Source organism: Ailuropoda melanoleuca, chromosome 7 (genome assembly GCF_002007445.2).
Source record: "Ailuropoda melanoleuca isolate Jingjing chromosome 7, ASM200744v2, whole genome shotgun sequence".
NCBI classification, from domain to species: Eukaryota; Metazoa; Chordata; class Mammalia; order Carnivora; family Ursidae; genus Ailuropoda; species Ailuropoda melanoleuca.
The window spans coordinates 39,486,631-39,511,323 of record NC_048224.1 but is presented as its reverse complement, the minus strand read 5'-3'; the positions used below and the strand labels follow the sequence as shown (position 1 = coordinate 39,511,323).

Sequence of the window (24,693 nt, the reverse complement as noted above, 5' to 3'; positions counted from 1 at the left end):
TTTCTCTTGCCTTGGATAGACTCAAAGCAGAGGCTTGATGGCCACATGTGCTGGAGGTGCAATAGGGGGTTCTGTCAACAGAATAGCAGAAGGAGGGTTTTATTGGATGACCTTTACCATTTTTCAAATTGTGAGACTCACTAATCCCAGAGATGAAAATCACCATTTATCACAGTGCCTGGATGGCTCAGTAGGTTGAGTGTCTGACTTTTGGTTTCAGCTCAGGTTGTGATCTCGGGGTTATGAGATCAAGCCCCTTGTTGGGCTTGGCACCAAGCTCAGAGTCTGCTTGGGATTCTCTGCCCCTCCCTCTGCCCCTCCTGCTCCTGCACATGCTCTCTCTCAAATAAATAAACAAACAAACAAACAAATGAAAGTGTTTAAAAAATAAAAGTAGGGGCACCTGGGTGGCTCAATCAGTTAAGCATCTGCCTTCGGCTCAGGTCATGATCCTAGGTTCCTGGGTTGGAGGCCTGCAGTGGGTTCCCTGCTCAGTAGGGAGTCTGCTTCTCCCTCCCCCTCTGCCCCTCCCCCCACTCGTGCTCTCTCTCTCTCAAATAAATAAAATCTTAAAAATAAATATAAATAATAAATAAATAAGAAAACCACCATTTATGGAGCTTCAACTTATGCTTGGCATTGTGTTAAGTACTTTATATACCTGATTTAATTTAATCTTCATAACCACCCAACAAAATGGATGTTATTATTTTTAATATACAGATGAAGAAACTGAGACTCAGATTATTTGTCCATGGTCATCCAATTATTAAGTAGCTTAGCCAGAGATTATCCCTGGGAGTATATGACTACTTGATTCTTCCTGGAGCCCTGAGGATTGGAAAGAAAGCTAAGCATTCTACCCACTCCATGACTACTGGGTAGCAGGGCGATCAGGGTTGGTACCAATATTACAGTCAGGGGACTTGTGGGAGGAAGTTCACTGGAGGGAACATGGAACCACAACTGTGGGTGCTATTGACTGGTCAGTGGGGTTGTGTCTTGTAGGTAAGATTTCATACCTTGCAAGAGCTGACTTTGCTGGACCAGACTCTTACTTTCCTCCTTCTCTTGCACCGTCAACATAAATTCACAACTTCTTGATGAAAATGAAGATGCTCACAGAAACACAATCTCTAACCAAAAGCTTCCTCATTGGATTCAACGATGTGAGTCAGGAGTATTTTGCTTCGGTGCTTAAGACACTGAAATCTGAGTCTCGATGATGACTCTGTGGGCTCATAACCAGCCCCAGAATTGCTTGCATGGAGGCACTGGAAGTCTGGAGCAAGTTCCTGGGAGCTACCAAGTAGCTAACAAACTAGGAAGCATGATCTTTGACTCATCCACCCATTACACAACTCATCAGCACTACAGAGCTTCGGTGTTCACCATGTGTCACCACCTGCCAGAACCACACCTCTCCATTGCTGGAAGAGCTTGCCTGGCTAGCCTTTGAAGCATCAGAAGATGTTTGTTGACTTGGAACAATCAGTGCCTTTTCTATTACCTAATGAGCTGCACTAAGACTGCCATTCCTACTTGCCGGTCATTTTTCAGTGTGAGAATTTGGTTGTGGGCTCATATTGTGTCTTGGGCAATTACTGTGGATTTCTCTGGAACCACCCCTGTTGACATGACTTGTACTCACACCTAGGATTAAAGTCTACTCATTATCAGAGGGCAAACACCTGTCCTCACAGTGAACACAGCTAACGTTACAGCCAGGGCACAACTTATTTGGGGCCTTGTTATTTTTTTGTCTGAAGTATCTCCCGGCCATCCAGGAACTTTAGACCCCGCCGTTATTCTGTTCAATTCCCTCCCTTCTTCTCCTGTTCTTTCCATGTCAGAAAATTTACCTCAGAATCATAAAAGTTGATTCGGCAGATAAGGAAAGAAAGCACAGGAAGGCTCATTCTACATAAAATAGCAAGTGAAGTGGTCTTTTCACCCAGTTACCATGCCCCCTCAAATGAAGAACTGTTGTAATATGTGGCAGGAATGATAGGAAAGGCGGTACATAGCTTTATTTTTCTAGAGGACTCTAACATTGCCTTGGAATTCACCAAGCTCAGAACTTTATGGAAATGGCAAAATGAAATATTGAGAATAATTGAAGCAAGGCCATAGTATACACTGGGTAACAGCCCATGGTGAGTTCTGAACCCCAGCTCCAGCTCCTCTTTAGATGATTCCGGTGACGACCCTAAACAGAGGGGCAGGGGGGTCTAATTCTCTGTAGGCATGTCTCCCCATCTCACACAGTATGCCCTGCACTGGGAGGTCTGCCTCTTTCTTTTTCTTTCTTTTAACATTTTGTTTATATATTTATTTAAGAGACAGAGAGAGAGAGCACATGATCATGCGAGCAGGGGAAGGGGCAGAGGGAGATGGAGAGAATCTCAAGCAGACTCTGATGCTGAGTGGGGAGCCTAATGCAGGGCTTGATCTCATAACCCTGAGATCATGACTTGAGCTGAAACCAAGAGTCAGACACTCAACTGCCCGAGCCACCCAGGCACCCCAAGGTCTGCCTCTTTCTGTAGAATCCAACTGCTACATGTCATCTCTCTGCACATGCTTAAAGGTACAGTGTTTGGATGCTAAGTGTGGGAACAGTTGAGTGAGGCTGGTGCCCTGAATCTCTTACCCAAGGACTCTGAGTGTACACTCTGCTGGGACTCCTCTTTCCGGTGGCTGTATTCATTACAAATTGTGGTAGCAAAAAGGGGTTTTAAAGGCTCTCTTTATAGGACATATAAAGGGTCCTATAAAGAGGCTGGAGAGAGGGGGATTGGGGAGGAGAGAAGAGTGGTACAGAGCAACAACAACAACAACAACAACAACAACAAAACAACGTGAAAAGGGTGAGGAAGTCAGGTAGTAGTAGGTTGGGGCACAGCCAGCAAAGCTAGAGATGACAGTTCCTAGCTCTCAGGTGCATTCCTCCTCTCTCCCCACCTGATTTACTTCCCTCCATCCAATGCATACATTCCAACCAGCCGCTCCACATCCATGAATAGGTAGTCATGCTCTGGGCACTTAATCATCCTGACTGTTCATGCCATGCTTGGACCTCAGGACAGACACTAGACATGGAGGCACCCACTGCCCAGCGGGGGCGGGGGGGGGTCCCTGCCACGTGTGCCAGGAGAAAAGGAGTTGTTTAGGCTGTACCAGAAGGTTTCTAAGGCTGCATTAGCAATTACTTGGGATGGAGGAAATGATCACGGGTGGTGTCTTTAGGACACCAGACTAAATGCCTGGACTCACATCCCAGCTCCATGAATTCCCATATGACCTTGACAAACAAACCTGTCAGGTAAGCAGGGATTTGCTATACATGATCTCCAAGGTTCTTTACAGCCCTGACAATCTAATTTGGTGGTTATACCAGTCTGCAAATAACACATCTGCTCTTCCTGGTTACCAGTCCTTCCTCCTATATGATTGTCTCATTTACTTACCATTTGAGATAAGACATCAAAGACCATTGTCTTTCCTCATCACAATGGATTACATATTGCATCTGCTGATGGTCCCTGATAGACTCAGGATGTTGCAATGCGGGAAGCACAGTGTTGAGAGGAAGGAATGCTTGTTCCCGGTTCCTGACACTGTCATAGAGAAAGCATGCGCAGACAAGTTCAGCCTGTCTCTCCACATAGTACTCCCCAAGGGAGGAGGAGTGACCAACTGGAAAATTCTCTTTTGGAGCAGCTTACTCTCTGCAAACACAGATTCTCTGCTTCTCCATGCAGTGAACTTACCAGAACACATTCTTCTCCTCAGAGAGAGAAAAGACTACTATTTGGGGGATACATAGTAGGAAGTCTGGGGAGGTGAAGTCATGGTGTCCTTTGCAGCCATAAAGCTCGTACTTTGATCTTTGTCTTTGTAAAATCTTAAAATTATGTCTCAGTCACTTTGGAAAGTGGCTTAGGAGGGAGGAGTATGGTCAACGAACACCACCTTGTGTCCCAATATATGGCCATCCTTGGGCCTGGATGCTTGAGAAAGCATGCCGCCAGCTTTGATACAGCACAGAGTGATTTGCCTCAAGGGTCCCAAAGCAACCTGAGGAAAGAAGGACACCCTGCAGGGGTATTGGCCTCCTACCAGGGAATCCCAGGCCCCTGACTCTAACAGAAAGATGCTCCATCCTTCATTTTCTTCTGTAGCTCGGTGCAGTGGAGAATGTTCTGGGTTCGGAGTCAGAGGATTTGAATTCAAACCTCAGCTCTGATGGTTATTAGTTGCACAATTGTACGTTTATGTAAGTCTCCTGAGTCTGTTTCTCCCTCTTTAAGATGAACCTCATGATACTTACTCAGTCCTTGTGAAAATCTCATTCAATAAGGAAATAAGTGGGAATGCGTTTGTCAACTCTACGGATGGGAGTGGTTGCCAGCAACCGCACTGAGAAGGAGTGCATTGTGCTCCTCTCACCCACCCACCTCCCTCTGCTTTTCCTCCCGAGTTCTGGTGGTCCCAAGCTGGAAATGAGAAAGATGCAGTAGTTTTCTGATGACTACAGCATTGCTAAGTTTTCTGTGAACCCCTTCTTCTGGAGCAAAAGGAGAACTGGGGCCTTAGCCAGGCCAACTGGGGCTAAATCAGTTTGGCAGGTGGGAATTCTGAAAACTGTGGGGAATTCACTTGTCAGAATCCCTGGTTACCCTTATCATCTCTAAAACGAATATAATCATTCCAATCTCATAAAGTTCTCAGAGGGAATAAATGGGCTCAGCTATCTGGCACATGATTAGAAATTTAAATGTTATTTCTTTCCACTAAACACTGGGTAAGATGCTCGTCACAAATGTTTCTTACAGAAGTACCTTGCTTTGCAGAAATGCGATTTTTGAGGACCACACGACAAAGAAAGCTCACAGGATGTCAGGTTCAAACTTGAATCCACACAGAGAACTGTCATGTGACATCTGGACAGATTTGAGTTTGATAATTTTTTTAGTCAAATACCAGAAAAACGATTAGCAGTGACTTTTTTTTTTTAAGATTGTATGTATTTGAGAGAGAGGGAGAGAGCATGTGCAGGGGAAAGGGCAGAGGGAGAAGCAGACTCCCCACTGAGCAGGGAGCCTGATGTGGGGCTCCATCCCAGGACCCTGAGATCATGACCTGAGCCAAACGTACACACTTAACCCACTGAGCCACCCAGGCATCCCAGTAGTGACTTTTAACATTAAAAGTTGCGATTACAAAGCCATGTGAGTTCTTTGCCAACAGTCAAACCAGAATGAGACTTCTCCAATTCTATACCCCTGACCTAGATCCCCATGTGGTCCAAGCCTTCATGTCCCACCTACACTAGTGCAATGGTCTCTTCATGGGCCTTGTCTTGGCCTTATTTTGAACTGCTCTCAAATTCCTCCTCAATAAAGCTTCCCTACTGTTGCCAGGTGAATTTTTCCCAACACACCACTCTGACTTCATCAGTTCCCTGCTCAGAGACCTGCACTGTTCCACAATCACATTTTGCAAACTTGCCTTCCATTCCTCCTTTTTATGCAGCCTTCAACCCTTTCTAGTGCCCTGCACCTGTATGGATCAGTGAGTCACCGGGTGCAAGTGACAGAAACAGTCTCTGGGTATTGGGCAGTTTGCAGACTGATCAGCCACAGCTCTGTATTTCTAGAGCCTGAACAGCCGAGCCACAGAACTGGCTTTATGAGGAAAACACCTTGGTCGTTTCCCCGAGCACTAACCAGACCTGTGGTTTTCCCTGCTGCCACTTCTGGCTCAGAAATTCAATTTTATTGTAACTGTTATTTCTGCCAGCATCTGTGACATCTCTTCAGCAGGAACTCAGTCTGGAGGGCTCTAGAAGCCAGAGTTCTGCTACCCTATGGACAGAAAAAATAAACATGTATACACTACTGTTTCCTTATATTACTCACTTCAAAATCACTGTCCCTGTGGATAAGCCTTACAGATGGGGTCTGGATTACATGTTTGTGCTACCGTTGACAGGAATGCTGGGAGAATTCTTTTGGCTTTTACCTGGGGGTGGGGTGGGGTGGGCTGAGATTTATAAGGTGGCAAATTCCCAAAACACAGCAAGGGTGCTCAAAAATGGCTGGGCAGCTAGAAAATATGACGAATATTTACGATATAGTCAACCCTGTTTACTCACCATTAACCTATACCCTTCCTGCTTACTTAAGCTTACCAATGACAAGTCTTCTGCCTTGAGATAATGCAACTATTCCCCAAATGAAAACATCCTCTGTTCAAAAAGGAGACAACTCAAGGTCTCACCATTTAGGGCATCCAGCTTCAAGGCCTGGATTTCTGGTGATGTACATTCTTTCTCTAGTTTCATCTGGATTCTGACTTTATATCCTGTAACCTGTGGATTATATTGTAAAGATCACCCCCAGCACTACAACCCTCCATATAAATTAGTAAGGGTATAGGAAAGAGGAAAAAGAACAGTTATGACACAGGAAGGAAAAAATACAAGTAGAATATAGCCTTTCCCCCCACTATTGATTAAATGGTCAGAGTTGCTGTTTATATGTCTTCTTTCCTCTGCCATCATCCTGTGCTCCTTTGCCCTCAGTTAGCACGTTGGCTGGATGATTCTATTCGTGTTTTTCATTTGACTGCTCCTGGGTGAAGAAATACTGGGAGGTTGTGAAATATTAAGAAAAATGTATTTTGGTTTCTGTCCCCGGTTGCTGACTCAGACTGTACATTCCTAAATGATCAGAGCGCCAGGAGAATCTTTTGTTCTACTGAGATGACTCTCGGTGGGCGATAGGGGATGGTCACCAGAAAGACCAGGCCATGATTAGAAGCTTGGAATTTTCAGCTCCAATGAGGGGAGAAGGGCTAGACATGGAGTTCATAGTTGATCAGGCCTACGTGACGGATACTCGGTAACATCCCAACAGTACGGGGTTTGGGGAGCTTCTGGGCTCGTGAACACATCCATGCACCCGAACTTGGTGAGGACAGAAGCTTCTGAGCGTGGCATCCTCCCAGAGCTCACCCGAAGTATCTCTTCATCTGGCTGTTCGCCCATTTCCTTTATCATATCCTTTAATACGCTGGTAAACATAAGGAAAGGTTTCTCTGAGTTCTGTGAGCCATTCTAGCGAATCGAACTGGAGGAGGGGAGCCATGGGACCCTTAGATTCATAGCTGATCAGTCAGCAGCACAGGTGACAAGTGGGACTTGTGACTGGCACCAGAAGCGGGGTGGGAGCAGTCTCGGGGGGCTGAGCCCGTAACCGGTGGGATCTGATGCTGTCTCCGGGGACTGTCAGACTGGCATGAAGTTGTAGGACACCGAGCTGGTATCTCAGAGAATTGCTCGGTGGGGGAGCCTCCACATACCTGGTGTCAGTAGGGCCGTGAGCGTGGCGGGGTGAGGGCGCAGGAGATACAGAAGATTCCGGAAGACCGGGTCTTTCCTTATGTAGACCTAAGGTATATCTGGCTTTCAGACATACCTTCTCCCTGCCTCCGTTGCATAACAGCATCCCTCTTCCTCCTTGAAAATCAGGGTAAGTCATTCTAATCAACACCGTGACCCCCTTTATGCCTGTTCTTCAAGTGATAGGAAGAGCCCCAAATGGCCACGTGACTGGTTCAGCTTTTACTTCGGTGTCATCGTTTTTGTGTCCCTGGTGGCAATGTTCCTCGTTTGGTAGGAAGCCTGCTAAACCAGCAGCCCGCGTAGCTGTGCAAGTGAGCGTCAAGCTAAGTGGTATATGCAGCAGTGAAGATGCTACGCCCCCCATTTCTGCTTTTTCTTGCTCTGGATCCTGCGCAATCCTGGAAGGATTGCTCACACAGTTGAAAGGTCAAAACAGCACGCTTGAATGTGGCATAGAGTGCCTCCCGCATCTAAAGAGGTCTGCCGAGCAATGTGCTGCTTTCTTAATGGTAGAAGTTGCAAGGCCACCTGCCTCCTCCTTTGAAAGTGGTATCCCAAGCCTTGGGGCGCCTAGGTGGCTCAGTGGGTTAAGCGTCTGCCTTCGGCTCAGGTCATGATCCTGGGGTCCTGGGATTGAGCCCCGCCTCGGGCTCCCTGCTCAGCGGGGAAGTCTGCCTCTCCCTCTCCCTCTGCCTCTCTGCCTGCTCATGCTCTCTTGCACTTTCTCTCTCAAATAAATAATGAACAAAAATCCTAAAAAAAAAAAATGCGGTATCCCAAGCCTTGCCGGTTATGAGAGCTTTATACTTAACGAGGCGGGCAGCAGCCTCTGTATCTTCCTGGCGTGCGTCTCTCACTTTAGTCACATCTGTATCTTCCCCAAGGTTCCTAAAGCGCCTGCGGCATCCCGGCCCCAGGTTCTATTAGCTCGATGTCATCCATGTAATGGGCCAGCATCATGCCCTGTGCAATAGGGAGAAAGCCAAGCACGGACTAAACTGTGGCACAGGGGCAGAGTCCGTGTAATCCCAAAGCAGACCGGCGAAGGTGGACAGCTGCGCCTGCCAGGTGAAAGCAAATCGCAGCTAAATGCTTTCTCCTCATTTGAATGGATAAGCACAGCTACCACACCCGTAGGTGCACACCAGATGTTAGGAACTGGGCGTGTTTGCTCGGGTGAAGAGACCACATCTGGAGCGGCAGATACAATTTGAGTCCCGACCTAATTAAAGCTATGATAATACTGTATATTTCTTTGAGTTTATCTGACAGCTGCATGGGTAAAACGGATTTGTTTTAAAAAGGGCTATGAAAGGAACCATTCCCACACTACCATAACCACAATCAAATCTTTTTCGATTGCATATGCATTTCTGAGAATCTTCCCGAATGTGTCATTGCTTCTGGCTAGCTCTTGCAGTGGGGGGGGGGGGGGGGGGGGGGGAGAAGCTGGAGAGCTGAGCTCTCCGATACCATATCCACTACCCACGGGTGGCTACCGAGCACTTGACATGTGGTTCGTCCATAATTAGATGTTCTGTAAGTGTAGCTGAGGACAAAAATAAGTGTTTTAATAAGTTGTGTATTGATTTCACGTTGAAAAGATACTATTTTGGATATAGTAGGTTAAACAAAAAATACGACTAAAATTCATGTCCCCTGTTTCTTTTTACCTTCGTCAAATATGAGCACTAGAAAATTTAAAATTAGATGTGTGCTCACATTCTATCTCTATTGGACAGTACTCCTTGAATGCTTGATTTGCTTCTCTTACAATAGCCCTCATGACGGGTCAGGAAGCAAACTTGGAAATTATGCTCATTGCTAAATTTATCTGTTCCAGCTACACTCAACCACAAGGTAAGTGCAGGGTTTCACAGGGCCCAATGGGAGGCTGATTCGAATTAGAATATTTATCATCTGATCATCATAAGGCTGCCACTCACTGCTAATCCACAGAGCCATCCTAGTTTGCCATGATTTCAAAGCCAAAGGTTTGGAGATTTTCTTTCCCTCAGTGTATGTTGACGCTAATAAGTAGTGGTCCCTTTGGAGAAGACGAGGAGAGAGAGGCACAGTATGACCCTGACGTGTTATCATAGAGGCTGTTGTCAGGGATATGCACCCTTCCTTTCATTTAAGGGGCTCAGAGTTTCTGGAATAAATCAGACCTGTAAAATGAGTGAGGACATGGGGTTCTCTATGGCAGTGGCTCAAGGAAGATCTCTTTCCACTAGGATGCAGTTTTTTTTGGTTCCAGAAATCAAGTACAACGTTGGAGGAGGCTGCCCATCTGTTTCACCTCTGGATCTGCTTATTAGATACCGTCAAAGAGTCAGACCATTCTGGTTCCCACCGTAGTACCTTGGCCACGTACATTAATCATAGATACCATGCCTCTGATAGATAAATGCCATGTTTGGCCTTGCTCAAGAGCCCTACCCTGATCCCACCATCCTTACTGAAACCAGGAAGATATTTTGTACAACTAGTCCCTCCCATCGGCATCTTTGGCCAAATACCTTTACAAAGATCCTTGCTCTCCCTGAACAAATATGTTTTTCAGTGCTTTGGTGATAGGAATACATTCTTGCTCTTTAATGGGAGATGGACTGAATCACGAATGATAAATGCATTCCCCAATTCCTGTCTTCCTAGGTCTCTCTATTCTGTCCTTGCTGCTGTCCCAGAAATTTCTGACTTTCTGGCCTTCATTTGATGTGTTCCATCTGTGAGGCAGTGTCCAGCCAGCCAACTGAGAAAAACAATCAGATGTGCTCCCAGCTGTTGGAGCTAGTGTTTTCATCCAGAATCTCTGGCAAGAATACCATCTTGAAAAATGTAGCCTAATTTTTATTTATGTCCCTCTCTCTTTTGCCAAGCCCTTCATCTCACACACATTGGCCAGGGTTTTGCTGATAAAAATTAGCCAAGATTTAAAAATTCCTTTGATGTCTTAACCATCTTCCTGGTTCTGGGCCCCTGAGGACATACTAGGATATAATTCTAGTTATAAGTTTGGAGTTAATCAGAGATGATAAGGGTGGGGCATGAAGAAACTGGCTTCCCCTTGCAGAGCAGCTCCCTAGAGAAGATCGTTGTGGGATCCCCGCTGGAAGAGGAGGAAGAGAAGCTGCCTCTGCTGGCACGAGGCTCTGTGGGATTCGGGATACTCTGAAGCACGCGAATCCCCCCAAATCAGTTCTTGGGGACCTACTTCCTTCTGGTCAATGCCATAACTTTTACAATAGACCTGATGAAGCTATGGATTCAGCTACGGTTTTAATTTAACAAGTTTCAGAATCAGATTTTGAATATTAGGTAGCAGCAGAGAGAGCTGACCTATGAGTAGGAGACTGGAACAGGGAAATACAGTTAGTAGCACTGAGAGCCCACCATATGCAGGAACAAATTGGAGAGTGGTGTCCTTGAGAAGTCAGGTAAAGCAGGAAGTCAGATGCAGTGGGCTGTCATCCTGACACGGATTTTTCTTAGGTGTCCGCCTTCTGGGAATTTGGGAAGTCAGACCCTCATGAATGCAGACTTAGGGTCAGTATGGAACATGAAAGGATTCCCAACTGTAGAAAGGAAGCAGGTTGTAAGCGGAACATTCCCATGTGACCTGCACAAAGGGAAAAAAAGAAAAGTTTCTAGCCATACAGTGGTCATAAAGGTGGGATGGTTTCTATAAGCAAACAGAATTCCTCTTAGATTAGAGCAATAACTTTCCTTCTGGTCCCTGCTGTCAAGGTCATTATCACTAAAAAAACTCTTATCTCCATGTAGCAACCAGAGAAATCTTTCTAACACACGAAACATTCAATGGCTCCCTACTGCCTTCAGGATAAAGCTTAAATTCTTTATGTAGGATTTCAAGGCTTAGCATGCTCCTGCCCTGTCGTTCCATCCATCTTCATCTCATGGTCCCCACCTCCCATCCCTACCCCTATCCTCAACCCTATTGCTTCCCAATGACCCTGAACTTCATCCAGGACTCTGGATGGGAGGCGGGGAGAGCTGTTCTTTAACAGTGCACAGCCTTCTAATGGGGTGGATTCTATCAACAGAAATACCATGATCACAAGGCTTCTGCTAGTCCTTTTTATTTCTAAGGGAGAAATGGTTCCTTTTGTCCAATTGAGCATCTTGATGGGTTTTTGAGCTCAACAGGTGGGCCTGGACTAAGTGTGCAGTCTGTAGCTAACCTGCCCTGTGTCGAGAGTAAGCAGAATGCGACTAGGAACAAAAACAAGGATGGGGAGCTGAGAAGGTAAAGAAAGGACACCACTAGGTGAGAGAAAGAGAGCCCCAGGCAGTGAGTGAGAGAGAGAGAGATTGAAGGGGTACCACCACTACCATTGAGAAATCCTCAGTGGAAGGAAGGCCGGACAAAGGACTTTGCATGTCTGAGGAGCAAGTTGAAGTCATTTGTTGTGCACCGTGGCGTGGCCCCACAGCTCATCTCTCGCGACTTGGTAAACCTCAACAAAACTCGAAACCACTTTTACTTCCCCATTTTCTTTCACGTCCCTACTCCTAGGTTTGGAGATAAGTTAGAATTTTAGCCAAGACTATTGAACTTTCCCCTATAAAAAGTCTTATGTGATCCAAAAATTTCTCACTATTCCATGCGACACTAGCACTATCCATTCAGACCACGACTAACCCAAGGTTCCTTACCTACCACAGGTTCCTTGAATTCTGTCAATTCTCCCTTGCAGAGATTTCTGATTTGGGTTATTTTCTTGATGAAGAATTTTCCTGATGAATTTCTTCAGAGAACATGGCTGGTATACTTTCTGAGGCCCTACGTGTCCAAAAAATGCCTTTTTTTTTTTTTTTTGCCTTCCTATAATAGTGTTTTGACTGGACGTGAGCTTTTCTGATCCTAATCCACTTCCCCTCCGGACTAGCCTCTGGTATGGCTGAGAGTCCAATGCTGGCCTCACCCTCTTTCCTTTGTCAGTAACTTGCTCTTCCTGGCTGATGAAGGTGAAATTCATCCTTGAAGCTCAGAACTTTCACCAGGATGCTTCTTTGTGGGTGTGTCTTTTCAGTAAGACCACCTGGACCCTTTAAATAGAAATCATCATGCCTTCAGGTTTCTTCTCTCTTCCGCTTTCTCCCGGGCCTCCTACTGTTGGACTAGTAAGTCTCCACCCAGCCAGGCCTTTAGTCTTGGATCTGTGCATTTTTTCATTTAGAATGCTTTCTTTTGTTTTGTTTGGTGCTAGGTTATTAAGACACCCTCCCACCCCAAACACAAATTTGGTTTTTAGATGGAATCACACTTTATCTATGTCGAAATTCTAAGTTTAGAAATCTTGCCCTTTAGTTCCATAATTTCATTTGTTATGCTCTAATTCGGTCTTCTTGAAAGTTCTCATTGTGTTTTCCCACTCATTATAATGTTTTTTAATTGAATTTCCCCTCTATTTCTCCCATTAATTCTGCCTCCACTTACCCACATCTTCTGGCCAGCTTGGTCTCTTCCCTTGCAAACGACATGTTCTCTTCGTCTGCAATTTCTTTTGCCTGATAATTTGGCAAGTCAGCTGTTGGAATCCCTCCAGCCGTGGTGGGCTGACTGCCACTGTAATATGGGCCAGCTGTAACAGGGACAGGAAGCCTGACATTTCTGTTGAAGGCTTTGGGGGCGGGGTCTCTGCTCTTCAATGGAAGAAAGCTCAATCTTCTTTCTAAAGCCACTGCCGTCAGTGGGATCACACCAGTTTCTCCCAGACAAGATCACAGCAAGGATTTATGGCAGTCAGATTTGGATCCTTGTGCCTAGATTTCAAGCAACGAGCTTCTAGAAGCTGTGTCTGGACTCTTTATTCTGTGGCTGAGTGGTCCTAGCTGGGAGGGACTGAGATCAGAAGTGACTATAACAGCAGCGCCTGGGTGGCTCAGTTGTTAAGTGTCTGCCTTCAGCTCAGGTCATAATCCCAAAGTCCTGGGATTGAGTCCCACATCGGGCTCCCTGCTTGGTGGGAAGCTTGCTTCTCCCTCTCCCACTCCCCCTGCTTGTGTTCTTTCTCACTGTCGCTCTCTCCCTCTCTGTCAAATAAATAAAATCTTTTTTTTTAAAGTGACTATAACAGGTTGTCATTTTCCTAGAACTCCCTGGGATGGCAAGTGCAGCACTCAGCAGCTTTGGTTCATGTCTTCGGACACAGCAATGGTAGTCTTCCACACATTTCCCCACCTTGGGCCAATCCAAGAAAACAAGTAAAAATTTTAAGTTCCAGCTGCCCTTGTAGCAAAGTTGAAAATTCGTTTCTAAGAAAAAAATATTTGAAAACTTTCTGTTAGCTTTTCAGTGTTTTTTCCTCTGTGTCTAAGTTCCCATGACCAGGTCTCTTGTTCGCCAGTCAACGTCTGCCATTCTGTGCGATCTGCCTTGAAGTTCCTGGGTGTTGTGGCAACCTCTGGCGATGACACGTCCACGGGGCCACTGTTTGGTTCCTGATCACCATTCCACCATGTGGCAGGGGCGGTTCCCCCACACACCAAGCAATGCTCAGGACACCAGCTGGGTGTCCTACAACTTAACTCCATTGTGACACTGTCTACCCAGAGATAGCATGAGATCTCACAGGGTAAGGTTTCAGTTATGGGACCGTTCCCTAACCTGCCCCCTGCCACTTCGGAAGCCAGTCCAGGTTATCACCTGTGATTCTGACCAACTGGCTATAGATTGGAGTTTCCAACCACCCTGGCCTTGGGTTCCATTAATCTGCCTGAGTGGCTCATAGAACTCAGAGAAACATCTCACTTACTAGATTACCAGTTTACTAAAGGAAATAACTCAGGAACAGCCAGATGGAAAAAATACAGGGCCATGCCGTGAGGAAAGGCTTGGAGTTTCCATACTCTCTCCAGGCACGTGGATCTCCCCCAAATCTCCATGTGTTCACCATCCTAGAAGTTCTCTGAGTCTCATCCTTTGGGTTTTTATGGAGGCTTCATTACATATAGTAGGATTAATTCTATCACTGGCCATTGGTGATTGATTCAACTTCCAGCCGCTCTCCTTTTCCTGCAAGTCGGGGTGGGGGATGGAACTGAAAGTTCCAACCCTCCATTCACAAGTTTGGTTCTCCTGGCAACCAGTCCCAACCCTAGGTGCAGTCTGAGAGTCACCTCATTAGTATCACAAAAGGCCTCTCTTCAAGCAGGAAATTATGAGGGTTTTAGGAGCTCTGTGCCAGAAACGGGGATGAAGATCAAATATATGGTTATTATTATTATTTTCTGAAGTAGGCTCCACGCCCAGTGCAGAGCCCAACTCAGGGCTCTAACTCACGACCCTGAGATTGAGACCTGAGCTAAGACCAAGAGTGGACGCTCAACCGACTGAGTCACCCAGACACCCCTATGTTTCTTATTATGAATCACAGCATCTCGGCCACCTCATTTAGACATCAAAAAAATTAAGTCCTCAGGGCTAAGCCTCAACTCTCCTGCCCACAAGGCCACCACCTTCACTCCACTGTCCTCGACTTGTGTGAAATCCATCCCATGCTAATATAGCTCTACCGAAATATTCCTTGAAATGTCCCAGAAAGTGCCTGCATCAGAATCTAAGGAAAGCTTATAAAGGTATAGAGTTTTTGGCTTTAGGACACGGGAGTGGAGCACAGCAGTTGGCATTTAAAATAACTCTTGGGGCACCTGGGTGGCACAGCGGTTAAGCGTCTGCCTTCGGCTCAGGGCGTGATCCCTGGAGTTATGGGATCGAGCCCCACATCAGGCTCCTCTGCTATGAGCCTGCTTCTTCCTCCCACTCCCCCTGCTTGTGTTCCCTCTCTCGCTGGCTGCCTCTATCTCTGTCAAATAAATAAATAAAATCTTAAAAAAAATAAATAAAAAAATAAAGTGACTCTTATATGGGATGCCTGTGTGGCTCAGTTGGTTAAGTGTCTGCCTTCGGGGCAAATCATGATCCCAGAGTCCTGGGATCTAGTCCTGTATCACGCTCCTTGCTCAGTGGAGAGCCTGCTTCTCCCTCTGCCTGCTGCTCTCCCTGCTTGTGCTCTGACAAATAAAATCTTTAAAAAATAAAATAATTCTTACACTACAGTTTGGGAATTGTGGAAGGTACAAAGCCATGCGAAGAAAATTCCCCTTCAGATGGCCACGCTCACTGCTCAGTGCCCAGAGTCAGAGAGCACCCAGGAAACTCTCTTTGAATGATACAGAAAATTGTCCTCGAAAGGAATAGCAGCTGGAAACATGCCAGCCAGGTAAAATTCCTTGAATGTTGCCCTTTTCATGGGTACAACTCATTCCACACAGAATGTGTTGCAGTGCTCTGCTGTGAATGCCAGGTTCTCAGCCTTCTAGATTCCGTGGACTATTCTCTTCGGAATGCAGGTCTGTGCAGCGAGATCTTGCGTTTTCTGCCAGGCCTTGCCGCTCAGGCCATTGGCACTGACATTCTGAACAGTGTTATATGGGCTACAATAGCACCATTTAGAATAGTTTAAATAAGTCAGATTGATTTTCATCTAGAATGCTAGAATATTTGCTCTGAACCACCCAGGGCTGAGGGGTCAGTTGCCCTACAAAAGATCATACAACCCTCTCCATCAGATTGTGAACAGTTCTTTTCCTCAAGCCTGGGAGGAAGAACGGCTACTTTGTCGACTGTGTAACTAAGCTTTCATTTTCACTTGGTGACTCGAGATCCTTATCACACAAGCTTTTACTGAGAACGTGGCTTTCCAAATGCAGGATTTCCTTTAATGCTCGCCCTGACCCTGCGAAGTAGACCACTCTGGTGCCCACTGAGGCACAGACGCGGTGTGCAGGACGCAAATGGTTGACGCTGGAGAGTGGACCCAAGCAGGCTGGCACCACAGATGGCATTCCTGGTACGTGATAAGCTACAGGTTTAAGATTAGTGACACGGTCAGGCTTATCTTTGTTCATTCATTCATTCATTCAGGAAAGTGGACTTTGTATCAGGTCCTAAGCCAGGAGCTTGGGACACAAAGTCAAGTACATTACTGACCCTCCCTGCCTTTGGTATTTCCAGTTTAAAGATGAACACAACTATAGGACCAATTAAAATGGTATTAGGTGCGAGGGTAGAAGTGCAGGGTGAGGCTGTGCAGACACACGGTACACAACCCGTGCTAAGTCACGGAGGACCTGGCACCCGAGTCGAGTCCCAAGGGCAATGTGGAGGTTGGAGGAATGGAGTTTGAGGAAGCAACGTGCGCGAAGGCCCAGAGCAGGAAAGAGCCGACGTCGGGGAAACTGCAGTCAGTTCACAATGTGAGTTAATGTGAGTGGGTTTGGCTAAACAGCAAGAGGGGAGGTGCTGGCAAGAATGTAATCGAAAATGGCCTTTCTACCATGAGTAAACCTTGGGCTTTATCCTGAAGGTAACATCGAGCCATTAAACTGTTTTAAGAGGAGTCATGGGGCCAGGTTTTCTTTACATTGAGAGGATATTGGTGGCCTGGGGAGGGACGGCCTTGCCTGCAACCCTGCCCTCAGACCAGAGGTCCGAATTCGAGTTCAATCCACACAGAGGCTGCAAACCTCCTGCCCGACAGTGTGAGACCGAAGAGAATTATGAAAATGCTGTGTGCATTTCTATGGTGTAAATGACGAAAATGGACTTTAAAAGACAGAGAAAATATGAACTGATTAATTATCAACGAAATAAACTGAGAAAGGTTTTTGAAATGTCAGGCCCCTAAAGCATTATGGATAAATTCTTTCAGACTTCCAAGGAATAGATCATTCCTGGCTAAATAATTTCTGGAGCACAGGTCGGGGGGAAAAAACCCAAATGACTTTGCAGTTAGCATAATCCAGAAAAACCTAGAAAATATTTCATTAAATACTAGCAAATAAAGTTCAGAAATGTATTGAAAAAACAGTATCCAAAGGCCAAGTAAACTTTGTGTCAGAAATGTGACTGCATAAAGGCTGTGAAAATATTGTTACTTCAAAGCTGAAAATGGTTCTGTTCTAAGACAGGGAGGGAAACCACATTTGGAAAGGCTTATCTTTGATCGGGACGCTGCTGTGGGCCATTTAGTCGCACAAATGGTTCATCAGTTATTCCCATGTCCACCCCATCTTGCCTTGGGGTTAACATTATCCTAAATGCAAAGATTTTAGCAGTGTCCTGTATGGTAATGTAAACTGTTTATTACGGTTAAGAAAAGAGACATGGAATGCACAATAAGAAAGCATTAAGACCCTCAAGTAAGATCAAGAAACGGAAGAAATTCCAGTGGTTATAAATCATACATACAAAAATAATCCTGCCATTTAAAAAATCCATATTTGAGGGGTGCCTGAGTAGCTTGGTGGGTTGTCTGACTCGATCTCAGCTCAGGTCTTGATCTCAGTGTTGTGAGTTCAAGTCCTGTGTAGGACACCATACTGGGCATGGAGCCGGCTTTAAAAAAAAAAAATCCATGTTTAAACAATGAGGTACAATATTTTCATCTGTCCATTTTAGAAAGATTTCGAAACTGGCCATTCTGCATTTGAGCAAGGATGCCAAACATGAACAGCTCTGTGTGCTCTCTCGAATCCATCTCAGCAGCAGGTGTCAGAAGACTGGAAGGAAAGAATACATTAATGGTGGTTTCCATATTTCCTTTATTTCAAAAAATTCAGATATAATTAACAGACCATAAAATTTGTCTTTTAAAGTATACAATTCAGTGTTTTTTGTATATACACAAGGTTGTGCAACCATCACTGTTTTATGGCAAAACATTTTCATCATTTCAAATTCCTTTTAGACTCTTCCTCCCCTGGGAGCTGCTCTCCAGTTCAAAGTAGTCTTCCCTCACAGGCTGATGGTGAAATAAGTCTGGAAATGCCTGCAGCTTGGGAGGAGCCTGGCCCTGGACAGTGTGTGGGACAGCTCAGTCAGTCTCCCATGTAGGTCTCCAGCAGTGGAGCCATTCCTTTCCTGTCCTTGGTTGGGCCTTTCCCAGCCACTGGAGTGGTACCATCTAAGAGGCTGAGTCAGGTTGTGAGCCAAGGCAGGAGGGGGCCAAAGGGGCCAATGGGTCTCTTCTCCAGGAGATTACGGGCCAGTGTTTCTCAGGTCTGCCTGCTCAGAACAAGCAGAGCTCAGGCCTCACCCCAGAATAACTGAACCAGAATCTCTGTGGGCAGGGCCCAGGCATCTGTATTTTTTAAAAAAGAGTTCTCTGGGTGCCACCAACATAGAAAAGCCCAATGTTAAGCCATGAGGCTGACTGTAGTGTAGGTAAAAAGGAAGATTTCAAATTTAACACTTGACAGAATTCTCCCAGTAATTCTGATGTGAATGGTGGAACACGTTTTTATAAAAATATAAAATAAGAAAAGGAAAGACAGTAAACAAAACTACATTATTGTTAATGTTTTGATTGTATTCAAATTTTTATTTTGAACAAAAAACTTAATACAATGATTTTAAATAATAAAACGTGGTATATTCTAGACACTTTTTTTAAACGGTTTATTAAATTTGGACTCCTACAGTTCTGTTGTGACGCTTTCTTCAACATTTATATTATTTCTTACCATATTATCACCACTCTAAACTTGCTAAACAGAGAATCACTCCATGTAAGTGAAGGTTCACTTAAGCTTCATTTTACCACATAAAACACACGTACAGAACAGTCATTTTTTATATTTACAAAACACAAGAAGTCTGTCCAGCCATTTGGAATTGTTGTTACATTGCCCATACTGAGATTAGCAAAAAGCTAAGTAATAAGCAAGATTTCACTTCCGCAGTGCAAAAGATGGCATCAACCAAACTTCGTTAAACAAACCAACAAATTACAAACATATTCAGCAAACTTCAACTTGTGTAATAGAGATTAAAAAAAACAACAACACAAAGTGGGTCACAACTAGACTGGTTTTCACTGTGCAACTTTCCTCAGGGAACAATACTACCCATTTCACATAGCAAGGAATATGCATCAAAGCCTTTGTTCATGAAGAAAATGCCCTTCAAACAAATTCGTCATAAGGCGCAAAAAAAAAAAAAAAAATTTTTTTTTAAATGAAGCAGTCTGGCCCAGAGAAAAGCTTATACATAATGTGTATACACAGTATATACACATTAACAGACATATTACAGCCGCGACTATGTTAGTCATTAGACAAATGAATTGGCTCAGTGAAGTGAAAATGTGTCCATTTTCTATAAATATGTAATTATTGCTGATATGCTACACATTACGCTCTGACACGGAAACTACAGTAAGTTAGAATTTAAAGCTGCCATATTGCCAGCGTCAGCCCTGCAGCAGGCGTTCATGTGGACAACATGCCATCATCTCCTGAAGAAAAAGCAAAAATTCCATGACAGGAAAGGAAAAAAAAAAGAAAAAAGGCTTATGCACTGTCCCCTACATTTTTGCCTATTTAAAAAAAAAAAACAAAAAACAAAAACTAGTCCAGTTCACCACAAGTTAAGCACAACCTGACAAGCAAGTTCGGCAGCGGGATGGGGAGAGAGGAGTGAAAGGCAGCATGCATTTACAACTAGCACTGATCTAGTCCATTCTGTCATACAAACTGGAATACAAAAATCCAATTTAAATAAGACTAGACTGTTAAGAGTTAAAAAAAAAAAACAACACACACAGTAGACTTAGTTTGATACTGATTAATTTTAAGAGTAAAACTCATCCTGTCCCCACTTAATACTCTACTGCAATTTATTTGATGGCTAGAATATTTACTTACTTAAAAAAGATATTAAATACCTGTATCATGAAATTACATTCTTTTTAACAGTAAGACATACTGTGTAAGAAAATAGCTCATGTGTGAAATGTGTCTGAAATGCATTTTTCCTCACAACTATCAAAACATCCACTCACACTAAAACAAAACCACCCCAACCCTCCCTCCCTCCCCCCAAGAAAAAAAGTTCAGGAAAGATGGGGTGGGGTCGGGTAAGGAGCAGGGAAGGAAAGGTTTACCAGCACAGTGATTAACAATGGTTCAAAACAGAACCAACACGAGTTGGTCAAAAGGATGCCTTCGATACATGGCTACAATTAAAAACCAAACTCAACCACTTTTGGTTCATTGCAGTGAGACCAAAAAAATCTCTCTCACAGATTCATATAAATACTAGACTCCAGCTCTTTTATTATTATTATCTTTAAAGTTTTCCCATTTGTTTTCGCAAGGCCTAGCTACCTTATTACAATTTATATTTGCTCTGCAACAACTACAAGAGGTAGGCATAGAGCATGAAAAAGTTTCTTAGTTAGTACCTCGCTGTGGGCTGCTCACCACGTTCATACCTTTCACTTTAGACATGTCGAGGGGTTACTTTCGAGTCTTTCCTAAACCCCAACACAAAGCTGCTGCCACCCCATGAATGTTCTGGAAGAGTGTACTCACAGTAAGAAACTTTCTCTACTGAAGGATACTGTCATAGTGTTTGCTGCAGAGCGTTCATATATTTATATATATATTTATTTATTTTTAAAAAATAAACAAACAACAACAAAAAACCAAACCCAGGTTCCTAGAACCAATTCTCTTGATTCACTACGTCCACAAAATAAAGTGTACCATTTGGCCAAGACTACAGATGTGTTTTTGTTTTTTTTTTTTTTCTTCACAGATGCAAGTGCCATGCAAAATAAATTAAAGAACAGATATCAAATGTACATGTGATAAAACTACTGAAGGTAGATCTTTTAAAAGTATTTATAGAAACATAATTTATAATACTTCTCTTCTTTCCTTTCTGTACAGTCACAAAACTGTGGTTATACATCTAGAATTTCCTCTGCTGTGCCTCCACACCGCAATCTATAGCGACCAGTTCTCCAGCTTATGGTAGGGTCCCACAACGCCGACAAAAAAATGTATATTGTCATGGACTCACGGATGAACCAGGCTACTGCATAATCAAGTTTCGAGAAACACAGTGTGCCACCCTGGGGATTTAAAACAAAACAAAAGAAAACAAAACAGAACTGATTTACCAACTGTTGAATGAGACACAGTTAAAAAAAAATGAAATGCTTCCATTTCACACTTTCAAATATATATAAACTATATAAAAACCAAGCCTGCTTCTTAATATAATTTAACTGCCATGCTATAGCTGTTAAAAAGTGTTAATGATGAGTAGGGAATGCATTCAAATCATGGCTAACCTGAATATTTTAGTTTGAATACTCAATTTTTGGGGGAAGCCTTAATAGAAGTCATATAACTACCAATTGAAAGGTGAAAATCAAGTTGAATTTTGCGTCCGCATTCTACTAAGGAACTCATGTTTAAAACATAATATTAACCTTCAATGCGAAGTAAAGAATGGCTCAGATTTCTTCAACCCTTTCTAAATTAAAATAGTTTTAGTTCTGCCAAACGACTGCCAACCTTTTCATGCCTATCCACATACCTGGACACCCCTGAGTTGAATGTAGTCAAATATAAACCATGCCAGGCAATGACACATGAAAAATACCATAATATCCCATCTGAATACATGGTGGGCTGCCCATCCAATAATTAAACTGGCAACAAAGCACTCTGAAATTGGCTCACAAATTATTGTAGCAGGAAGCATGTTAATTCGCAATTTGGTCCACCTTAAAAAAAAAAAAAATTTTTCTTTAAACAACAGCCTGGTTACAAGACTAATCAATTTCTCCCCCAAAGGATCAGCTCTTTACCCCGGTTATATAAAGGCCCTCCTGTATTTAATGAATCTCTATTTTTATTTAGTATATCAAAGAAAAAAGTCTATAAATTCATTTGTATGGCCTACACTCTAATGAATAAAGATTATAAAAGTCAAAATACAGAAAGTCAGAAAATAGAGATCAGCATACCAAAGGAATCAAATTCTCAACATCTTTTTTAAAATTCTTTATTCAAATTCAATTTTGTTAGCATACACTGTATTACTGGTTCCTGAGGCAGAATTTACTGATTCATCAGTTGCATACAACACCCAGCGCTCATTCCATCATGTGCCCTCCTTAATGCCCGTCACCCAGTTACCCCACCCCACCCACCCACTCCAGCATCTACTTATTGAATGTTTTCAGGGTTACACAGCAAAGAAATTATATTTAGACATCAAATTTATTTTAGTAAAGATGCTAAACACTCTTTTCTGGAACTAAGCAAAATTTGACTTTTAGGTATTTTAAATACCAAGTTAGACCATGTAAAAATTACTTCCCCCCACCCTTTTTAACGAAGTATAAAAAGAAGAAAACCAGCGGATTTACCTGATCATCCTGGACTGAAACTGGGAAATCGAGTAAGAGCCAGAGTTTTGCATTGCAACCTGAGTGGACATCGCAAACCTCCAGCCTCTGAAAATGAAGACAATTATAAAATGGACTAAGGTGACGATGAACACACGCAGGCACGGCTGATTATGCAGTTACGCATCACTATCGAGGACGCAACTGCTGGTGTTCACGGGGAGCCTGGTTCTCAGGATTAGCACACGACCTGGGGTTTACCATACTTACGGATGTTTTAGCAATGACACAGGCCCACGGACAGTACCATCTACACCTGGAAGGAACTCCAACCCCTCCGTTTATAGTTTAAGAAACTTAAAATACAGACATTCTGAAAGTACTAACGGGCGTGGGTTCTGTATTTCCTAATTTAGTCCCTGATCACTACTAAATAAAACCAAAACCATAAAAACCACCAACTCAAATGGGGGGAGGGGAGATATGTGGTATCAACAAGCTATCCACATACTGTGGATATTCAAGAAACGCCAATAAAAAGTAGCATTATGTATTTCACGGGAAACACTATGAAACTATGAGCCACATGAATACCATCATGAAAGAATTTTAAAAGCATACTTCCATTTTTAAAATCCTATCTCTAGTAAATTATCACACAAGGCAATGAACCCCTTTAAAAGCAAACAAGTACTTTGCGATAGAGAAATGCTGTATGTCATTCTGTGAATTGTTGGGTGGCTTTCAGCAAAGCATCAAATAATCTGAGAAATTCCAAAATGTGAAATCATATTCTATAAATTTTCACCTGCTGGCTTATGACTGCACTAAATATTTTTAATTCTTCTAAAACACACAGAAATTTACATCTATAATAATGTAAATTCATAATCACAGAGAAGCTTCCTTTTAATGTCAAACCACATTGAAGAATGTAAAAGATTCAGAACACTTACTTTCTTCACTTAATTCTTTCGTATCTATGAAAAATAGGAATTACTTTCTAAAAATATTCACCTATTCTGTACTCACTAGCAAGAAATAAAATAGCCCCTTAACACATGGGTTTAACAAATACAATAAACCAACAGAAGTCAGGTACTGAAAATACTATAGCCTGATGTACTTTTGTTTGCTTACCTGTCAGCTATGGCTTTGGCCATAAAGTAATCTTCAGCAATGTACTGAGCAAAAGCTATAAGCCCTCCTGCTTGATCTAACACATCCTTTCTCATTAAACAAGACATTCCCGTCACACACTTGAAGCCAGTTACATTGGCAGAGATATACGACCTTGGATGAGAAGTTCCAAAATATACCTGCCAAAACAAAAGCAAAAACACATATGTGTAATTAGAATGTTATGTTGAAAGTATGGTATTTATAAACATTTTTTCCCTAATGAACTTCCTTTAAGTATGACTAAGTATCTTATTATTCTTACATAAACTGCCTCAATAAAAGTTATTACAAAATAGTGTTTACATATAGCGGGTAATCAATCATTTCTCATTTGATTGACTATTCTTTTTCTTTTTCTTAAGATTTACTTATTTATTTTAGAGTGAGAGCGAGCATGAGAGAGAGAGAGCACATGCGCAGGGAGCAGGGGCAGAGGGACAGAGAATCTCAAGCGGACTTCGCACTGAGCAAGGAGCCCGATGTGGGGCTCGATCCCCTGACCATGAGATCATGACCTGACCCGACACCAAGAGTCAGACGTTCAACCAACTGTGCCACCCGCACGCCCCTAGATTGACTATTTTTGTTACCACCATTACAAAGAAAAATAATACTTCTGGGTAAAAAAAGTGTATTCTATTCTCAAATATAAATATTGTGTTCTGTAAAGCTGCAAGGTTCAAAGATTTATCCAAATAAAACTTAACTGGGATATAAAATAAGTCAGATAAAAATATCACTCACTGATGTGAAATATTAACAAGTATTTTACACAGGCTACTTCCAAATGTTTGTGTAACTATACACACGCACCAACACATACAGGTGTATGTATGTGAATATATGTGTGTACACACACACACA

At 43.3% G+C, this 24,693-nt stretch overlaps 2 protein-coding genes across 7 annotated transcripts in view; one reads left to right on the top strand and one right to left on the bottom strand.

Moving 5' to 3' along the window:
* Positions 1 to 21,289, top strand: part of SUSD1 (sushi domain containing 1) — a 227,771-nt gene extending 206,482 nt beyond the window's left edge. For 2 of the 5 annotated variants that reach the window (XM_034664264.1, XM_034664267.1), the window contains exon 17: positions 21,176 to 21,289. Coding sequence is in view for 3 of the 5 variants with exons in the window: in XM_034664278.1 (XP_034520169.1) it covers positions 21,176 to 21,238 (63 nt within the window). In the remaining 2 variants the exon portion in view is untranslated. The remainder of the gene's footprint in view (positions 1 to 21,175) is intronic. The other 3 variants (XM_034664278.1, XM_034664266.1, XM_034664275.1) reach the window with 2 other exon arrangements.
* Positions 18,026 to 24,693, bottom strand: part of UGCG (UDP-glucose ceramide glucosyltransferase) — a 45,819-nt gene continuing 39,151 nt past the window's right edge. For both annotated transcript variants that reach the window (XM_034664279.1, XM_002916521.4), the window contains 4 exons: positions 23,788 to 23,966; positions 22,669 to 22,755; positions 21,831 to 22,020; positions 18,026 to 21,360 (listed from right to left, as the gene is read on the bottom strand). In XM_034664279.1, the coding sequence (XP_034520170.1) occupies positions 21,190 to 21,360; positions 21,831 to 22,020; positions 22,669 to 22,755; positions 23,788 to 23,966 (627 nt within the window). In that variant the 3' untranslated portion in view covers positions 18,026 to 21,189. The remainder of the gene's footprint in view (positions 21,361 to 21,830; positions 22,021 to 22,668; positions 22,756 to 23,787; positions 23,967 to 24,693) is intronic.